At 39.3% G+C, this 19,895-nt stretch overlaps 1 protein-coding gene across 8 annotated transcripts in view; it reads right to left on the bottom strand.

Annotated features, from left to right (window-relative positions):
• The window catches only part of NPAS3 (neuronal PAS domain protein 3), an 897,388-nt gene that overhangs the window by 247,407 nt on the left and 630,086 nt on the right, over window positions 1–19,895 (bottom strand). For all 8 annotated transcript variants that reach the window (XM_019656776.1, XM_019656779.1, XM_019656780.1 and 5 more), the window contains one exon: window positions 18,267–18,356. In XM_019656776.1, the coding sequence (XP_019512321.1) occupies window positions 18,267–18,356 (90 nt within the window). The remainder of the gene's footprint in view (window positions 1–18,266; window positions 18,357–19,895) is intronic.

Genomic DNA, 19,895 nt, shown 5'->3' with positions numbered 1-19,895 from the left:
AAATCCTGTAAATCATTCAACTGCCCAGCCCAAATCATCCAGTAAAATATGGTGCATCTTTGAGTATAAAGTTTTATTATTTGAACCCCAAAGACATTTATTTCTGTATTTATTTATTCATTTTGGTCTGGGGTCTGAATTACTGAGGTGTGTGAATAAGAGGACTTATATTTGAGACACACTCTGGGACCCATTTTCCTGTCCAAAGTCCTTTATGTTTTCATCAGAGAGGTTAGCGCTCTCTTTCTAGCTGGTACTGATTACTCTTCATAAAATGGGGTTGACAGTGGAATCTACCTCATAAAATTATTATTGGTAGAACCTACCTCACAAAGTTCTGCAGGTCTTCACTGAGAAATCATGTGTGGATAGTTCAGTGTAGTTTCTGGCACGTACCATTTGCTCAAACAGACCTAACTTGCTTTTGTTATTAATGCCAATGCTCTTAGCATTGAACTTGGCATGTAGTCTATTCTCAATAAATGTTAAGTTCATTCCCACTTCCTGCTATGTAGACAGTGATGATGTTTGCACTCCCTCCATTATTTTAATGTGTTGTTCTGAGAGAAAGGATAAATCTATTTTATCCTCTGGTTTCATTAAATGATGAGTAGGCTGGGCAAGTAAAACCAATTTTCCTAAACTACAAGTGATCCTAGCCACGCCTCCCCTTGCTCAACTAAAGTAGAAGATTGAAATAAAGTTCAGGATTGACTGATTGACTGTCCCATTAGAAAACTCAATTGCAGAATTATTCATATGAGCAAAATCCTCTATGGAAGTTGGACAATATTCATTCATTCATTCATTCATTCATTCAATAAATGTGTTTAGTGTGTATGATAAATGTAGGACAGATTATTATCACCATTGGCCCAAACCCTGAGTAATCAGAAGATGGGTATCAGTAGTCCATCTGACTTGTGAAGTGAGAAGGAGGCAAAAGAAGAGTGAGCTGAGAGCTCCCAAAACAGCAAAGGGAGAAATGGGCAGTAATTTTAGAAAGAACATGCTGACCCAACAGGCTGTCTAAGGCCCAGAAGTGGCTTTCAAGCTTCGTGGGTTATGTTGAAATTGGTACAGATCTGAAAGCCACTGGACCAGAGGTCAAAGACGGGTTGTATGTTGCCATGGAGAGTCCTTTTATTTGCTTTTGGCATTGAGGGAAGGGTGCATTTGGCAATTATCCTTGTACAGGTCCTTGCATGAGCAGGCTTGGAATTTTAAGCTGTCCTATGGACTATGGCTCAGGATTTCCACAAACAGCTTTGTTTAACCATGTTTTGATTTCCTTATCCCTAAAAGGAGTAAAGCTATGGGGGGGCTGGGTTGTTGGTGGAAAGGCGGCATTTACTATGTCAGTACAGAGGAGAGTATCATGTCACTCTCAGTTTAGCCCTCCCCTTCCCTCTGATGAGAAAGAAAGTCAGTGTGAGGGATGGAGCCAAAAAGTAGAGCCTTGGTTCACCACTTTCTAGCTCTGTGACCCTAGCTATTCACCACTTGTAATTTTAGTCTCTGCATCTGTCAAATGGGCACAAAATCCTCATACTCAGCCATGCAAGATGGTTGTGAGCATTCAATGAGAGATACACAAATGTATCTTTCCTCATCTTCTACAGACTGAAGGGTCTATCTATGGGCGCCTGCATCCGGCCAGTAAGGATAAAACGAACGTGAAAAATACACACCCTCCCTCACCGACCTTAGGAAGCAGAGCCAGTGATTTGGGAAGAATGGGTTTATAATTTTTATATTGGAGGACTAAGGAGATGCAATTCCCAATATAACTATTTGTAAAAGTAAGAGGTATCAGAGGCGCCAGGGAAAAACTGAGCCTCTGTTTGTCACCAGGAACTGCTTCCCTTTGGTTGTGCTATAATTTCAGTTGAACAATACCTTTTCCACAATGTTACTTGGTGCCAGGCTAAATTTGAATGTACTGATCAAAAGTTTCAGCAGCTACCGTATCTTTACTCACATGGCGACAAGGTAAATCTTTACCTCATGGCTTTGAACAGCTTGGGTTCAGCTGACACTTTTTTTTTTTTAAGGAAAATTAATTTGAAATTTATTTTCCCCCACCCCATTGGGCTGTCCATTCCCATATCTCTGACAAAGGAAAAGACTCAGAAGGGGCCAATATCAGGCTTAATTTCTCTGCTGAATTACTCTGAGTGCCTGCTTTTTGCTCTTCATTTGTATAAACATGGTATAATATGTATGTAACTTCAAGTGAAAGACTCCCAAGGATTGGGTAAGAATGCCACACCAATGGCAGGTGATGCTAAATTCTGTGTTTCCCTCTAGATTTGTATTAGAAGAGGGCATTTTAAAGTGGCCCTTTCTGATCATCATGTTAAAAAAAAAAATGGAGGTGAATAAAGGTGAACATTTGAAACCTGGACTAAGCTCCTGCAGGCAGGGGCGTTTCCATTTTTTGTTTTATTTATTGAGCTCTCCCTCTCCTTTACTTAATGTACAGAGCCAAGTTATTTTGCACTGCCACCAACAAGCAGGAGCTTTTTAAATGATTCAGGGAAGTATAGCTTTCATTTAGGTTTGTGCCCTCCAGTCTGTTTATACTGGTCGATACACTTGTCTGAAAAATATAATGGATTAGCACATCATTCAACAAGCTAGTCAGAAGGCAAGCTCAAGGCGACAGACACCAAAAAGTAAATTACAGTCAGTAGTAGGGGTAGGCCATGCCTAGAGCTAGGAAACCGCGTATCAGCACAAAACCTGTATTCTCTGAGAATGGTGGTGGAACTGAAAGGGATGAAAAATTTACACTCAAATATAATAAAACAATCAGCTCTACAAATTCATATGGTACTATAAACTGTGTGGTTTATGACACTGAATGTAAAGGAAATCTGGCGCTCACAACCATCCCACACATTATAACCTCAGCTGGAAACAGACACGGATGGCATTTGTTTCATTTAATAGGCCCACTTTCTCAAGCGGGCATATATCAAGGCTTACTTTACACATTCTATTTAAATATTTGCAAAATGCCAGTTTGCTACACGTTTTTACTTGGCAACCCAAGGGTTGAGGTACGCTACAAGGGGGTGGGGAGAGGGCTAAAATAGCACATTTATTCTTTCTCAGCTTCCTCTCTCTCTCCACTCCCTCTCCTTATTTCCTTCCTTCTATTTTCTTTCTCAAGAAACAAAAAGCAGTATCGAGACACATCTCAAGATCATGAGCTTATGTTTTCTGCGTCACCTACTTTGACATGAACCAAATCATAACTATGGTAGCTATAAGCCTAGTTACAATTATTAAACAGTTTTCTGTTTTATAACCAGTGACAATTAAAAAGAACAATTAGAAATGGATTTTAAAAGCCCCAAGGCTGCTTTGATTTTTACCATGAAATAAACTCCAAACAACAAAGCAAATCACTTCTTTTACTAAGAGCTACTGAAGGACTGTAGTGTTCTCAGACATTGTACTGCCACAAGAATATTCTTTTTATCAATTATATACTAATCGTATGGAGAGACAGCTGAGCAGGAAAAGAATGTGGGAGCCTCAGTACTGAGAGAGAACATTAAGGACCACCGGAAAACCTACATATTCAAAAAGAGACTTGCGAAATCTCCCATCATGTGAGTTGCTTGTACAAGTATGTGATGTAAGGAGAGAAGAAAACGAGCAAAGATGGGATTTCCAAGTTCAAAAGAATTATAAAAAATACTTTGGCCACTTTTTTTCTTTTCTATACAAATTTATCAGATGTCAATAGAGGGAAGCAATGAATACAATCCTTGAGTCTTGGATTCTAATATTCTTAGTGGACGTGGTCATCAATTAACAGTAGGAAGGTCATAAGCAGCAGGCTGCAGTCTGATGTGTCACAAGCTAATTAAACGGTATGAGTTAGTTGCACCAGGGGTTGGCCCACAAGTGAATCCATTACTTCCCCTGGGATGTCCTAGGGCTTTTGTTCCACAGGCAGTAGTACCTCCACCAGGCTAGGCAGAAAGGGAATGACCCTGGCCCGAGCCTGTGACTGGTCTTTCCTGCACGATCTTTCTTCCTGCCTGGTGTCATTGCTACTTTGTATCTCTGTGGGTTGCACCCCTGTGTGATGGACCAAGGCTGGCTGAACAATCCAGCAAAATCCAGCAAAAGCAACTACACGGTCTTCTTCTGGCCTCGCCTGGTAGAGACACCATGAATTCCTTCAAAGCTGATCTCTTTCCTTTCCTACTTCCACCTCCAAACTCAATTCCTCAATTTCTCTCCAGCAGAAGAGCAAGACATATTCCTATTTATTTCCCAGGTTCACGCCCTTTATACCATTAAGCTTATTCTTTTGAGACCTGGGTCCAAAGACTACCCGTCTCTCGAGTCTTTAATATAACTTTCTACACGCCCAACTTCTCAACGTAATGTTAAAGTCATCAAAATTAGAAAAAAAAATGAGATTCATCAACCTATCTCCCCCTCAAACCACTCTTCACGCTCCCCTTATCCTATCCACCCTCTTTACCCCTAAACTTCTTGGAAGAGGGACCGAAGCTCACCGAAATATTTGTACCCCTCACTCAACAAGCCACGGCCTTCTGGCCGCAGCCTTCACTGATGCTGCTGATAATACTCATATCACTGGCAATCTTCTAACTGATGGCTTTTCTCTATCCTCTTAATACTATCAGTTTTGGACACTTGATGACATCCTTTCTGAAAAATCGCTTTTTCTTTGACTTTCCTAATGATGATTTCCATGGTTCTTCTTAAGGAGGCGACTCTCCAGGCCACTTTCTGGTGATTTGTGTTTCATCTTATATGCTACCTTCTCTTCTTTTACCTGTCAGTAAATGGGGATCTTTTCAGGGTTGCCTTCTCAGCAGTCCCTACTCCTTCCTTCTTGAACTGTAAATTTTCCTTGGTAATCTCACATATCTCCCTTGGGTCCAGGTACAATCTATATGCTAACCACTTCCCAACCTGTAACTTTGAACCCAACCTCTCTCATGAGCTCTGCAGCCTGTTTATTCAACAGATGGCCCACAAGTTTCTCAAATGCCACACGTCTAAATTGGAACTAAGTTTTAAAAATGCACCTCCTCCTCTTTTCCAGCACATTTGATCAGTCACTGAGGCATTGATCTTACCTCAAAAAGTCCTCTCAAATCCATCCCCTTGTCTTTATGTGTATTTGTGTGCCCTATTGTAATTTTTTTTTTTCATTTTTTCTCCTGGGCTCCTTGTTGTTTTTTTTTAATGGGAAGATGCCATCTATCTTCTAATTTTTTATTTGCCAGAATTTTTTTTTCTCTGAAGCCCAGATCTAATATTTCACTTTTCCTTTTAAAACATTTTATGGCTTCCCAGGGTCTAAAAAAGAAAGTCCAATTTCCTAAGCTTCCTCTGACACCCTTTCCAACTTGGCCTGGTTCTAACTTTCCAGATGCATCTCTTGCCATAAGAAATGACTTTGCAAATATGCCTCCCTCTGCCTGGAATACCACCTTCTCCTTTTCTGCATGGAAAATGCCCATCAAAGCCTGACCTAAATGTCATTTCTTTGGTAAATCCTTTTCAAACTTCTCCACGCAGTTACTCATCCCCCACATTCTCTGTTCCCATGGTTTGTGGTGCATCTCTTTATCTTAACATGCGACATTCATTAAATCATTTGAGGTCAGCTATGTATAGGTCACTATAGCTTGGTTACCATGTCTATGACATCTTGAAGGCACTGGGTCCTTGAGAGCAGGAACTATGCCTTAGTTATCGTAGCCTCAGTTTTTAGCAGTTTTGGGCACATGTAAGTCACCTAGTATTGGCTAAAGGCTGGCAAGCACAAATGGATATTAAATGTGTGGCAAACATCATGGATACCCTGGGTCTAGACCCTTATTATTGATTATTGGTTCCTGCTATTGAATCTTGGAATATTTCTAATAATGTTGAAGATCAAAATTTTAGGATATATTTACGCATATGTAACTTTACCAAAGTTTCAGAAGTTCATATATATGCATTGGCATTGTAAGAATCACTATTTTATGGTTCTGAGCAGGATGCTTAATTGCTCCAAGTCTCAGATTCTCTTAACCCCTAAACTTTGAATAATTCTACCTTTAACTACTTAAAAGTTCCTAGAGGCAGCTAGCAATAATGGTTAACAGTGAGTGCTTTGGAGTGAAGTGGGATGGGTTTAAACACTAGTTCTGCTACCTCCTATTTATATGACCTTGGACAAGCCATGCAATCTCTCTGGGCCTCAGTTTTCTTATCTGTGAAGTGGGGGCGTACCTAATAATAGGAGTATAAACTTTAGTGGTAAAAAAGTGCTTAGAAAAATGCCTGGCACACAGTAAGGACTTAATAAATATTAGTCATAGTTATTGTTCATTGTGAGGCAATAAATATGAACAGAAAAGCTTCACAGAGTGATAGGAATACTTCACAGAGAAGACATCAGGAACACACACGTCAATCATATGGATAATAATACATCGGGATTGTTTAGAATTCTCTACATTTTCAGTGTGTTCATACTTTTTAGATCCATCCTCAGGACGCCCAATGAAAGGTTTGGGAAATGTAATAAATATGAATCGACTATGTTTAAATGTCTAGTCAGGAAAATCAGTATTCTCAAAAACGAAACATGCCTGTTAAAAAGACAGTCAATCTGTCCTTTGCATTAGCCCCGAATAAAAGGGTAAGAGCGAGGTATCTGGGAGAACTACAGTTATTGACACCACTGACCTATAAACATATCCCCTGCAGCATGATCTACAGCACTTCAGTACCCTTGTTTTTATATAATTGCTATTACCAAAGCCTTTCAATTTCGAGTGCTCAAACGAGAGCAATTCATATTTCAGATAATCTGCCAACGAGGAAAACTAATTTCAAAATATTTGATCATAAAAGTTGTCCTCAGCTTCTCCAGAGATAATTTAGTCAAATAATATCAGATAATCTGAAAGCAGTCTTCGCAGGAAATTGCTCACGACTCCATCTAAGCAGCCTCCATTTGCACTTATATAAATGTACTGAAAGTGTAGGAGACTTTGACAGCCTGCCATATGTGATTTCATTCCAGAGCCTACCTACTTTACCATCAAAAGTTATATCCTTTGAAGCACTGCCAGAATTACTTTACCCCAGTAGATATGCTAGATGTGCCCTTTAAAAGCCATATCATTTCTTTTCTACTCTGACTAGTTCAGGGTAGCATCTGCTCAACTAAATTCCTTTGAAGGTTAAAAATAAAATAGCCTACTTCTCCCAGGCCCCCCCGCCCCCACCTGCTCTAGTGCTTATGATAAAATGTCCAGTATTGGATGAATTTCAGAGAGCACACATGTTAAAGTAGAAGGAGCCGGAGACATCACCCCTTCATTTCACACTTAAGAAAAATTAAGATCCGGGCTTCTCACGAAGGTCTCTTGCCTGATTAGTAGCAGAGGCAAGACCAGAATTGGGCTCCTGGGTCCCGGTCCAGAGCTCTTTCTAGCGCTTCTCCAAAGACGGAAATTCTAACAGACAAAAGGATCAAGCCAGAAACCGACAACAGACATGCCACCCACAGAGTGTCTTAATTTCATAAACAGAAAATGAATGCTTGGATTTCATCTCCAGGAAAACATTTGCTTTTTAGAAACAGTCATATTTGGCACTCTCTCTCCTCAGCGCTGCTGACAGTTGCAGTCGGTTATTACACTGTTGTGACTTGGAAGCTGATACCCCCAAACAGATCAAAATTAGTAACGTCGTGATTCAGGATTGTCTATTTTCCCCCTCAGCTTGCTAATCTATGCTTCTTTTATAATTATTTTAAAAGGTACTATCTGATTTCCTGAGCACCGCCCCAGGTGTTCTCGGTGATAATGAATGGATAAACATATCATCCAATGTCACAGAGCCGTTGTGACATTTTAGAAATATCTCCAGTGTAAGTCTTCTCATTTCAATGTACGCTACACCCAAGGTTGCAGCCCTGTGTTTTTACTAAAGAGCTGAATGAGTCCCAGTAATTGCATGATTTACTTGTCTGCTCAAGTGAAAAGGTTTTGAAATGTAGTGAAATGGCACGGGCCTTTCTTGGTCTTTGCAAACCCTGCGATGTCAATTTTAATTAATGAGCTGGAAAAATTATGTTTTTCCTTTTTTCAATTTCAGGGAATTGGTTCCAGTCTCACCTCTTATTTTCCTTGATTTGCATGTTCTGTCAAGAGATGGGTAGACTTCTGTAATTCACACAGACACGTACACGGGACCGTCACAGACACGCCAAAACTCTGCTGCACAGCAGTTGGAAGTGATCCTGAGCTCACAGTCTGACCACGTTTCCCTCCTCCGGATGATCAGGTTGCAAACAATCTTCCTCTTACACTTGGCAAACGCGGCTGAGGAGGTCCCCCACACTTACAAGGAGCAGGGAGCCCTGCTTGCTTTTAAAAAGTTCTCTGCCAACAGAATCTCATTTTCCACATAGTCATTTCTGATTAAGCCTAAAATGGAATGCCTCAGAACACTTTAATTTTGGTGCCTCTCTCCCTTTCCTTCACCCCCTTTTGATTCTGTCAAGTAGATAATGATTCTCTGCAGAGATATTTAAAAGGAGCTCATCACTTAAAGAAATAGTTCACAATATAAATAATCCTTAGATAGCCATTCCGTGATTTTGCTAGCCTTAACATTTCTTAAACCAAAGCTAGCCTGTAACATTTTATGGGAAAGAACCAGATCCTAGCTAATGCTACTATGTCTGTTTTCTAGGAACATTTCCCCACATATAGACAAGTACATTTTGTGCAACGGTCTTTTAAGCTCCAAAAAGTAGCAAGTTCCACAATTAGGGACTTTGATTAACCAGATCTCAGCATCTAATAAAGTACAGTAAGAACAGACACCTGAAAATCAAGATAGTTGATAGAATGATGATAAAACTCCGAAGTTCGGGAAACCATCCCCTGTGTGCGTGCTCCTAAAGCTTAGCTCTTTCCTAACCAAGAGGCAATTTCCTATTGTTTCTGTGGCAAAGCATCACTAAGAGGGATTGCCAGTGAGTGGTTCTAAAACAATGCCCCTACTGGGGGAAGAGGCCAAAAGGAAGGAGGCTCTGTGAGACAAGCCTGCTTCACCGAAACCTAGAAGAAAGCTAAGTGGAATCTATGATTCTGTACCTGACATGCAAATGCTGTGTTACTGACACACTTCTGAGATTCACCAAATGCCACACTTGGCACATAGATATTCTCTTGTCACTGCTGCCAAGGGCCTTAACTTGCCCTGAAAACATCCAATCTCAAACTACTTTTTTCCTTCCCAGGGAAAACTTCTTTCTGCATACATTCTTGAGCTCTCAAAAAGTTTGCATAGTTATTGAAAGTCATAGATTTAATCTGCCAGCACATTAAAAATTAACAGCATCAGAGGAAGTTTTTCTCTTATTATTGAATATGGTAAATGTGCAGTTGTAGGAGGCTGCACGGGGAGGAGATGCCCAAAGGAAACATGGTTTGTTGTTCTAGTGAATCATTTTGGAAACTATTTTATATCAGTAGACAAAAATGCAGAAGGCACAAAAAACAAATAAAAAAGAAACGAATTTATACTCTTATATATGTACGTATGCAGGCATATACATCAAAAGATGCTCTAATCATTGGAACAATTGTTATCAGTCCCTTTAAAAATGACTATTTAGGAAAAAGAGATTGCATCTTTGGATTGTCATCCAAAAGGAACAGAGGGAATGAGAAGGATAAAAAGCCACAGGGCATTTGTTGTCTAAAACCAGCATCAATGTGCAGGTGATCAGCCTCGTTCTAGAACTTATGCAAAAACCTAAAGTCAATTTCCTTATTATATTCCAACTGAAATTATCACTAAAATTGTTGCCATGTTACTCCTGACATGAAAACCATGTCTTCTTATGTAAGAGCTAAAATCCAATATAGATTGAATGTGTGTGTGTAGAAATGAAATTTGGATTTCACATGAATTTAACGATTTTATGACCTCCTTCCCAGGAGGTCAAGTTATTTCTTATTCTTCATATGAGCAGCTTGCATTCGCTCATCACCCTCATAGGGTCCAAGGGAGCTGAAGGATAGCTGGCTTAGGTATATAGATATTATTTTGCATATTGCGTATAGAAGCACCACGTTATAGACAGAAATTATCTTTACTTTCTAACTTTGCATAATAATATAAGCCATTAAATTAACACCATATAGAAAATACTGCTTGTCAGGCAAAGAAATGTACATTGCTTTCCAGAAAACTGGGGACATTACGTTGCCAATGCCTGCATGAATAATACATGGGTTAATTCAGGAAAACACCGTTTCATTATTTAAAAATGAATAAATTAGAGACTTAGAATGATGACTAAATTTTCTTCTCCATCTTACTTTTGCTCAGTGCTCTACTTTAAAAATGAATATGAAAATGCCATTTTACATTTTCTTTTTTTCTCTTGATCATATTAACTCCAGAAATTACAAAGCAATGTGAAAGGACTTCAAAGTAAACGTTTGAAATTAGTGAGCTTATCTTTTATTGTCTTGTGATTCTATGATTCAGTCTAACTAGAAAAGCCCCCTTCGCATATAGACTTTGTGTGTTTTGGCCTCAGTGTCCAGTAAAATATGTCTAACGGAATAAATAGGAAGAATATAACACTCATGTACGATGACGCAAATTTCTTCCGTTTTCCTTCAGAGATTTTGCTTCACACTAAAAGGTCTGTTAAAAATCAGTCCCAGTTGAGGACTGATGAAGACATGGAAGAGAGAAAGAAGCACGCCAGTAATAATAAATTAATTTGAAGTTAAAATAAGTAAAACATCCCCCCCCCCCATGAAGTGCATTGAGGCTGAGCATCAAGTGACAAACCGCAGATTATTCTACCGATTCCTAATGCTGGAAATTCGGGTGGCATTTACTAGCATAACCTTTCAACTCTGAGCACATCAATAGAGGCCGACAGTGGCTTGAAATATGATTCCTTGCAGATAGCATATCCTCATTCATCTGACTGTGCTGCTCTGTGCTCCATTGCACAAACAGCGTCTCACCCACTTCTGAGAGGACACTAATAAAAAAGGCATCAATTTTCAGCTCTAGTACTACTGTGATCTCTTTATATGTTCGACATCCAACATTAAATTAAAATGCTGTTATAAATCCTACTTTCTGAATCTGGAATGAGTGTTGGGTTTTTGTCGCATGAGACTGCAGCAAATCTTGTCAAAAGCAAGGAAGCACGTCTTGTTCACTCAGAATTAATGCTGTGGATGAAAGAAGAAGGTAAAAGGGGTTGAATATGGTGAACTAAGGGTGTCAAAGCCAGTGGGGACTGTAGCTTCAGGGTGCCAAGCCGGGCAGGGTATTTGCTGCTTTCAAGAAGTGGCTAATCAAGAATTGTAATTATCAACGACAAGCTGTGTGGCAGGAAGATTACTGATAAATAGGCACGCGTGTGTGTGTGCGCGTGCACACACACACACACAAAACCTTATATAGCAACAGAAAAATTTTAAGCATAAAGAAATGGCCAATTATTCCTCTACTGTAGAAAAATATTTTCTGAATACCAGTCGTCCTGAGGAAGCCTCATGGATTACATCAAAACAGAGGCTGCCACTGGGATGCAAAGCCCGCTAGCACCAAGTGACATATTCTTTGGGCTTTATGTCACTATTACATAATTTTACAGTTACACGAGAAACACCTAGAATCGCTGGATGGTGCAGGAACAACATTAGTAGAAACTCAAGTGCATGGATTAAAACAGTTTCAGAAGATTTCTGTGTCAAGATTGCATGGGAGGAAAAAAACCACAAAACCTTGCAAGTACATGGAAGAAAAAAACTGATTAGCTCTTTTCATTTTGCTAAAGATGGGAAAGCACTGTAGGAGAACATTAGGGAATTTCTCTACTCTTCCTGATAAAAAGATCCCTGCTAACAAAGGTTATCACCTAGAACTATGTGAACTAAAAGGTAATAAGAGCTTCACCAAAGATATAGAGCGCGGAGCTGCGGTGTTCTCCTGCAAGGCTCATTCATAATTACGGATGAAATAAAGAGGCGTGTTTGCCTGTTTGGACGGGTGGGGTGAACGGAAAAGCAGTTCAATATCTGGATCGAACAGAGGAACTTTTTCCCCCAAGGATCCTGCTGGGAGGAGCCTTGACAAGCACAAAGTCAGAATGTAGACGAAGTTGCCCTGGTGAGAACGATAAGGTCACCCGTGGGATTGCTGAGATTATCTCTGTCAAGCACTCGGACAGCATGCAGTCAAATGATGCATCATGCAGTCATTTTCAGGGGTGGGGGTGGGGGAAATCAATTTCTTCACCAGGTCGGTATTTGCTTTTCAAAGTGCCCTTGTAGGCCTTCACCACCAAGCATTTATCAATTTAAATGTTGTAAATTGATAATGTGCCACTGTGCCTTGTACTGTTTCTGAATTATTTTGATACTTATATTTTCTCCATAGTCTCGAAACCCTCAGAGCTTCCACATTCAAAAGGGCATTTTTCTTTGTTACACCCAGAAGTGATGAACTTTTTATGATTAGTACAGGAGAAAAATGCAGACTTGCTGGGGGGAAAAATACATAAGCTGCAGAAAATTATACATTTTCTTCTTCTTTTTTTTAAAAATTAAGGTATGCCTACTTGAAAGACTCTAAAAAGGGGGGCCATAAAGCAATATTTAGAAGGCTATGTGTATTCATTTATTGAAGGAACCCAGGTTACCCTGGCGTTGCATAAATTTAGAACACCAACTGAAAAAACTCTAACACTTGGCTCCATTATTATAAGCTCTCTGCTGTGTTGAAATAACCCCTTTTTTCTCTTTCTATTCCAGCTATCTAGGGTGTGATGATGCCAAACAAGAGTAATAACTTGTAAGGAAAGCTAATGTCTGCAATTTTTAACCCCACTAAAGTATACATGTATATATATCTTTTACAAGCATGGAAGTGAGAGTATTAACCACATACTAACCTCAACTTGATTTGCATTGAAAAACAGAGTGGAAGAGTTGAGGTTTGCACTTTGGAAAAGCAAAAGAAAGACATGGCAGTTGCAAAGCATCTTTAACCTCCAGTGATTTATTGGCCCTCAGCCAAGTTATCAGGGGAATCTAATTCTTCTTTATTATTCAAATAAACCACATTTGGCACCATGGTTCCCTTTCAGAATAGCTTCACAAATAGACTGAGCTCTGTCATTTATTTGACCTTGTACTTGTGTGCGGTGGCTGTAATTTTATTTGCCATTCTATATAACAAATGCAGAGAAATCTAAAATATGGAGATAACAACAGGGTGGGGAGAGGGGTGTATGGTAAATACGCGTATATCTGCATGGCTTAAAAAAAAAAGACCACATTTAAAACAACCGTTTACCCCTTTCACCTTCACCTCTATTAGCTCTTATGTCTCAGCCACCCGGAGGCCCCTTTCAGCAAGCTGCCTTGAAACAAGCCAATTTGTAACCTTGTCTGTAGCTACCTTTTGGCTGGTTTACAATTGCAAGGAAGTATCTTCTACGAAGGAGAAGAAGGGAAGTGACTCCTAAGCAAGCTGGGCCCTGGAAGCAGTGGGGGGACATTAGGAATGCATTTCCAGAGATGGTTTAGCTGGCTGCAGGCTGTTTTCTAATAATATCACAACATAAAAATCCGTTAATTTCCCACTGTGCCTAGATCCCATTTTATTTTAAATAAGACTCTATGTTCACTTGAAAACATTTTTGCTGGCATAGGTATGTATCAGAATCATCATCTCTCATCTCACTTTCAAGGAAAAATGTTTTCAGAAGCTGAGTCCATTTTTATACTCTGGTCGACTGAGACCCATGTCCTCTGCCTCTGGCAGCTGTAATGTTAAATTTCTCAACAATATTTAAAAGAAAATGCCGGATTTGCATATGGAATAGGGAAAGCTGATTTAAAGGCACAGAAACCATCAAACTAGTCAATGCTATTATAAGGTTCGGATGACAGAATATCACTCTCAAAATGATCTTTGGCACACCAACAGCTGAGGGGGGCATGCATCTTCTATCTGCCTATGAGATCTGCAATATGTGTGGGCATATTTATTATATGACTCTTTCCAGTCATGTTCTAAATGTGGACCCTACTGAAAGCAAATTAACCCACACATCAACCCCTACAGAAATTGTATTTCAGATTTATTTTTCTATTTCTGTCTCAGCAAATCTTTGCTTTCCTTAAGAAGTGATGCTTCCTTAGTTTTGATAGTTGACTGCATTTCCCTTTTTGCTTTGGTTACTAGGAACCTCATAGCTACATTTGAAGCTTTATCAGACCATGTATGTCCGTTCTTATAAGCCTCAATTGTCTCCTACTCTGTGGTAACAGATTACCTATCTATATCTGTTTTCCCCCCTGATTCCCTAGTTCTATTTTATTGTATATGTTTTTTATTATACAACTTTTTATTGTATATGTTTATGTAGGCTATTTCCTTTGTGGAAAGAAGAGGGTATAAGTCAACAAATAAATCATCCTCTAAGCTTTAAATCCTATACCAAACTACGAATGTTTTTTATTTGTCATAGAAAGTCTCTTTTGGATCCTCGGGGATCAAGTCCCTTATATGTTGAAACAGATTTCTTAAAAGCTGGCCACACAGCATCGCTACATTTTCAGTGTTAAGGAATCCACTCTGTTTTCTTTCTTCGTTTTCACTTCTGCCTATTCAATTATAGCTAGAGAACAGAATTGTGTTGAGCAGCTCTGAAGGCCATCACCAGGTATAAGAAGTCCTTGCATTTCCATGTAAACCAACCTCAGCATCGATATTTAGAGACCGCCCTTTAAGATCAGGCCTCCTGGGGAGTCACTGGAAATCATTTTTACTAAGGGAAGCAAGTCAACAGTGAGTATTTCCACAACCTGAAGCCACATCTTGGATGCTAAGTTAAACGTACATCTCTGGCAAAGTCAAAAGGGCTGCCGAGGAGGTTCAGACATCATCATAGATCACTTCGTTCCCATCATCATGACAGTATGAAGATACTTTAAAGAGAATAACGGCCACATACACACCTGGACACCAGGAGCTGTGACACTCAATGGAGTGTAGAAGAAAAATCCACTTGGCTGTCTTTATATTCATGCTGTACAACAGAGCTCAGTAGAAGTGTCTCTACTTGGTTTCCTCATGAGCCAAAAAAAGAATCCTAATTCTTTCCTGAACATAAGCCGTTTTAAAGCCACCATATTTATTTACATGTTGAAAGAAAATAGAACTGAGGATGGAATATCTTGAGAGTTACAATTACAGACACTGCTCAGTCTAACAAACTGCCATGCTTAGAATATTCCTCAACAATTTCACTGGATAAGTCTTAAATGCAACAGTTACATGTTAATTTTAACAAAACTACTTAAAAAGGAAAGGAGGGAACAAAGCTTTATAGATTACTTATCACTGTCTAGAATTTGATGAAATAACCACAGACGCAAAATTATAGGACATGAGCAGAACATTTGGTTTGCATTTAATTAAGGGTGTGTGTGTGTGTGTGTGTGTGTGTGTGTGTGTGTGTGTGTAAAAGATTAAGTATTTACTTAATAACTTTAAGTACCTTTTACACTGTATGTTACCCATGAGCACCCCACATCCTCATAACTGAAGAGGGCACTGAGGGAACTTGGGAAGAGTTATTATGTCTCTGGAACCTCAATTACCCGATTAGGACTTAGAATGTTCACTGGGTTGGCAATTGTTTCCCAAAGTTTTAGTACGGATTTTGTTCCCTCTCATTCTTTGGGCATTGAAAACATCCCATGCGTTTATCAGATGATTTTCATGTTATACCAGAACTATTCTTACACTTTAGTTCTTAACTAAATACATATATTGGTGAGTGCAAAAATCACTTTCTAGTGATGCAGCCTACATCATTTCAGTTGCATAACGCCTCCAAAGGAAAACCTCTGTCTCGTACCTCAGAATCTCTACCTGTATATCTGACCGTTTCTGGCAACACTGAACACATCCACCCAGAGGGCAAAAGCACATTCCAGCCAGCGTCTGCCCCCAGGTAAGTCAAGATGCTGACTGTTGACAGGCTCTTCAAAACACACCACATATAAAAAAGCATGGGACGGCCACACAGAAGTCACCAGCGACTGTACCATGTCTACACAGCTGCTTTATTCTGCAGAAACCTCAACAATTTGTCTCAGAGTTTAGGACAAGATTGACTTAATGTTACAGTAGAGAAGCAGTGAAAATAAACTGCTTTTAAGAAGAAACCAGCACAGGGTTAAAGCCAAATTTTTCCTGAACAGATGATATTTCAGATGGCCACACTATTCCAGATGCATCAATTTCCTTGAAAATCCAATCCATATATGTGCATATGCTGTGCTGGCAGGAGGACTGACTGAAATGGCCAAAACCCAAGAGCTAATATTCTTTTGGCCAGAATAATGCAATTATTATTTTCCTAGCTATCAGTCTAAGCATACAGAGCCATCTGTTATGCAAAGCAAACATACACATCTCAATTACAGAAAATGCAGTTGCCTTGACAGAATTTGGATTACACCACTAACCAGGGCTGTAAAAATGTGTTTTGAGCTAGTATATAATGGATGCTTTTCAGGAGTTCCCTAATTAGCATTTACCTGCTTAAACTAATTATTCATCCTTCTTTGTAACTGGCTGATTAAACTTTGTTGGATATTCTGCATAAAACAGATGAATATGGGCATTGCAGAACAACAAACAGCGGCGTTTCTGGTTCTGTATGGTATTAACATGGTGGCGCACTATGTCAAAATTGGAGGTTCCCGCTGCTAGGTCCCAAACAGATAAAGACAAGGCTTAAAGTCTATTAAAGGCGATTACAAAACCAGAGATTTCAACAAGATATTTCAGCAAGAATACGAATATTGAGTTAATAATAGCTCAGTTTCTATCCTTTGGTTTCCTGAAGTCCGCATAAAATAGAATTACTCTCTACACTACAGCGAATAGCTTGCATGCTCTTCAAGGAAGAGTTAATGGACCCTTGCTTGGATTCTCCACAGTAAATAATCAAATTTGGCAGTGTTTCTCCTCTTCCCCCGGCCCTCCTCCAATGCCAAATATCTCTCTTTATTATTTCCCAGTGTCTTTCTTGATTTAGCTATTACCCAGCAAACTCACTAATATCCAAACAGTTCCAGCCGGGCTGGAGGCCTCCTTAGTGCGGTGCCAACTTTCAAAAGCAATGAGTCCAGGGTGGGTCCTACTTAGGAAGAGAGAGGCAAATCTTATCTCCATCTTTAGCTCCAAGGGGCAACTGCATGAGAAGTAGATTATCCAACTTGGCAGATCATCACACACACACACACAAGCCCTCCCACCGAGGCTGTGTTTTCCTCGTGCCAAACCACCAGATGAGAAGGGTCAAACTCAGCCAATCACCTGGATGGGCACAAATATCCAGATGTTCAGCATGTTTGTGGAGAAAACATCTGGATAATTAGTTAGATCGCCAACTTTCCTTTGGGGTATTTTGGCATTCTGTAGACACAGCCTGTGTCTCGGAATCCAATGGAAGTAAAAGTTTGGTGTTCCAGAGGAATACCAAGAGCTAACATCTAGGATTTCGTCTCTTGCCCCATCTGCCTCCATCTTCTTTTCTTTTAACCTCTGACAGACACGTGCGAGTAACTAAACTGCAAAGAATGAAAGACGCTTTTAGTTTATGAAACTGTCTTTCAGCATTAGGAAGCATTTGCAAAGGTAGCACAATATAGCCTTGCTGGAACCCTCCCTGCAACACATTTTAATGGTCTCTTTCAGCATTTCTTGACTCCAGATGACTCCCTGTCATTGTGTCAGCTCCCAGGATAATGCAAGGAACTCCATAAACATCCAGTAATAGGACACAAGGGAAGTGCTATTACGGTGTCCCTCTCCTACTGGGCACAGAGGTTTCAAAGTTCAAAACAACTGAGGAAAGAAACTTCATTTGTTCTCAATAAATTAATAATGATCCCTGGGGGGAGGGGAGGGGGAGGAGGACTATAGTTTTTGAGCTCAAGTTTATGCCGAACATTTTGAACTGACACATACAATTTTCCAACTGACTTTGTGAGAAGAGTCAGGTAAGAGCCATCAAAGAACAAATTTTGATCATTCATGCTAAGCAGGATATCCACTGAGGTAGGAAAAAGCACGCGGCTCAAGGAGCCTTCACAATTGCAGCGAAGAATCTGAATAGTTTGACTTACTTGTGAGAGACCTAGGTAGATGGAGACGGTTTCGGAAATGTACAAAAATTTTCCTTCTTGATTTAGTGCAAATACAAAGCCATCCAGGGACTGCAGAAAAAAATAAATACATAAATAGGTTAATAAATGTATGTGATGGAGATTTAATTAGTAAGGTATCTGATACAAAGCAACACATATGGAATTGAAGACCATTTTTTTTCCCCCTTCATGTTTAACGAAAGTCCTAAGATCTTTTATCATTGCATTATACATGAACAAATTAAAGGTCTGAATTAGGATTACAAGCTTTCCTTTATTTCAGCGACTTCCTTATGTCCCTGTCATTTTGATCAAGATACATTACATTCATGTATAAAATCAGGTCATGCTGATTTTATGAGATGTTGCCTTTATTTTTTTGGATTCACTAGTTACTGAGATTAAATCAGCAAGAATCTCCATTTAATAGCGGAACAGAAATGGAAATTGTAATGAAGCAAGAGAAAAAAGGGTTCCTGTATGAAGAGCGAGTAAAATCACCACTTGAGCTACTATGGACATTAATAATTTGCTAATTAATAAAGGACTATGCCGTCCTCCCTCCCATTGTCTATTGTGTGGGAACCAGGAAGAGAAGCCATACATTATGGGTGAATGTTTATAGGCTAAAACCTTACAAACTGTAATCCCTTTTTTGCAAAACTCTGTATTAAAGTTTTCTTGTGAAGGATCTACTTTCTATTACAACTCCTGAAATGGAAACAAAAGAAGAAAGGGGGGAAAAAAAAGAAAAAAGAATGATGCTACACATCGTCTGTAACTCCTGAAACCTTAGTTCACTTTGCGAACAGAAGGTTGCATTTTCAGTTTGATGAATGGTGTAAATCATCATGGACTCCAGCTGCAATATACCACTCAAATTGAGAATAAATTTGTTTCAAATTCTTGCAATCCAAGTGCATTTTATATGTTCCATCATTCTCATGTCTTTTGTTTTGCTTTGTTTATTTATTTTTAGCCAGGTAGATTTCACAAGTACTGCTTGCACAGGGGAAGAAGTCTTAAAGATTAGTGGTATTTACTGAGGCTGTGAATTTAGAAGTAGAGGAAACCCAAAATGAGAACAAGGTATGTGGCAATGCTAAATTAATAACATATTTTTAAAAGACATTGAAATGTGGAAGAAGCATGTAAAATTCAATTAGAAAACTGTACTGCCTCACATCTCAGCAATAATTTCAGTCTCCTAAAATACTGAATTGTTTTTGTAGCTGTACATGTATATACAAAATGTATGTATTTATGTGTGTGTGTGTGTATGTGTGTGTGTGTGTATGCATATGGGGATATGCATGTATATGTAGTTATATGTGTATATGAAATTCAGATTCCATGCTTCCTGATCTTTGTTCATAGCCCTACTGGTCAGAAACTGTGGGTAGCACCCAATTTCCTCCTCTGATTTAGTGGGTTCTAAAAACAATTCAAAAGTCACATTGTACTGTTCCACATAAAAGCAAATTACACGATAAACAAGCTTTTGGTTAAGATAGTACCATAATAATAGCTTACATTTATTAAGCAATATGTGCTAAGCAGTTTGCATGTATTGTCTTGTTTCATTTTCTCAAGTACCATTGGAGGTAA

The sequence above is a fragment of the Hipposideros armiger genome, unplaced genomic scaffold (assembly GCF_001890085.2).
Source record: "Hipposideros armiger isolate ML-2016 unplaced genomic scaffold, ASM189008v1 scaffold_265, whole genome shotgun sequence".
Lineage (NCBI taxonomy): Eukaryota > Metazoa > Chordata > Mammalia > Chiroptera > Hipposideridae > Hipposideros > Hipposideros armiger.
Note: the sequence above shows the minus strand (reverse complement) of the source record. Positions and strands in the feature narration are given on the sequence as shown.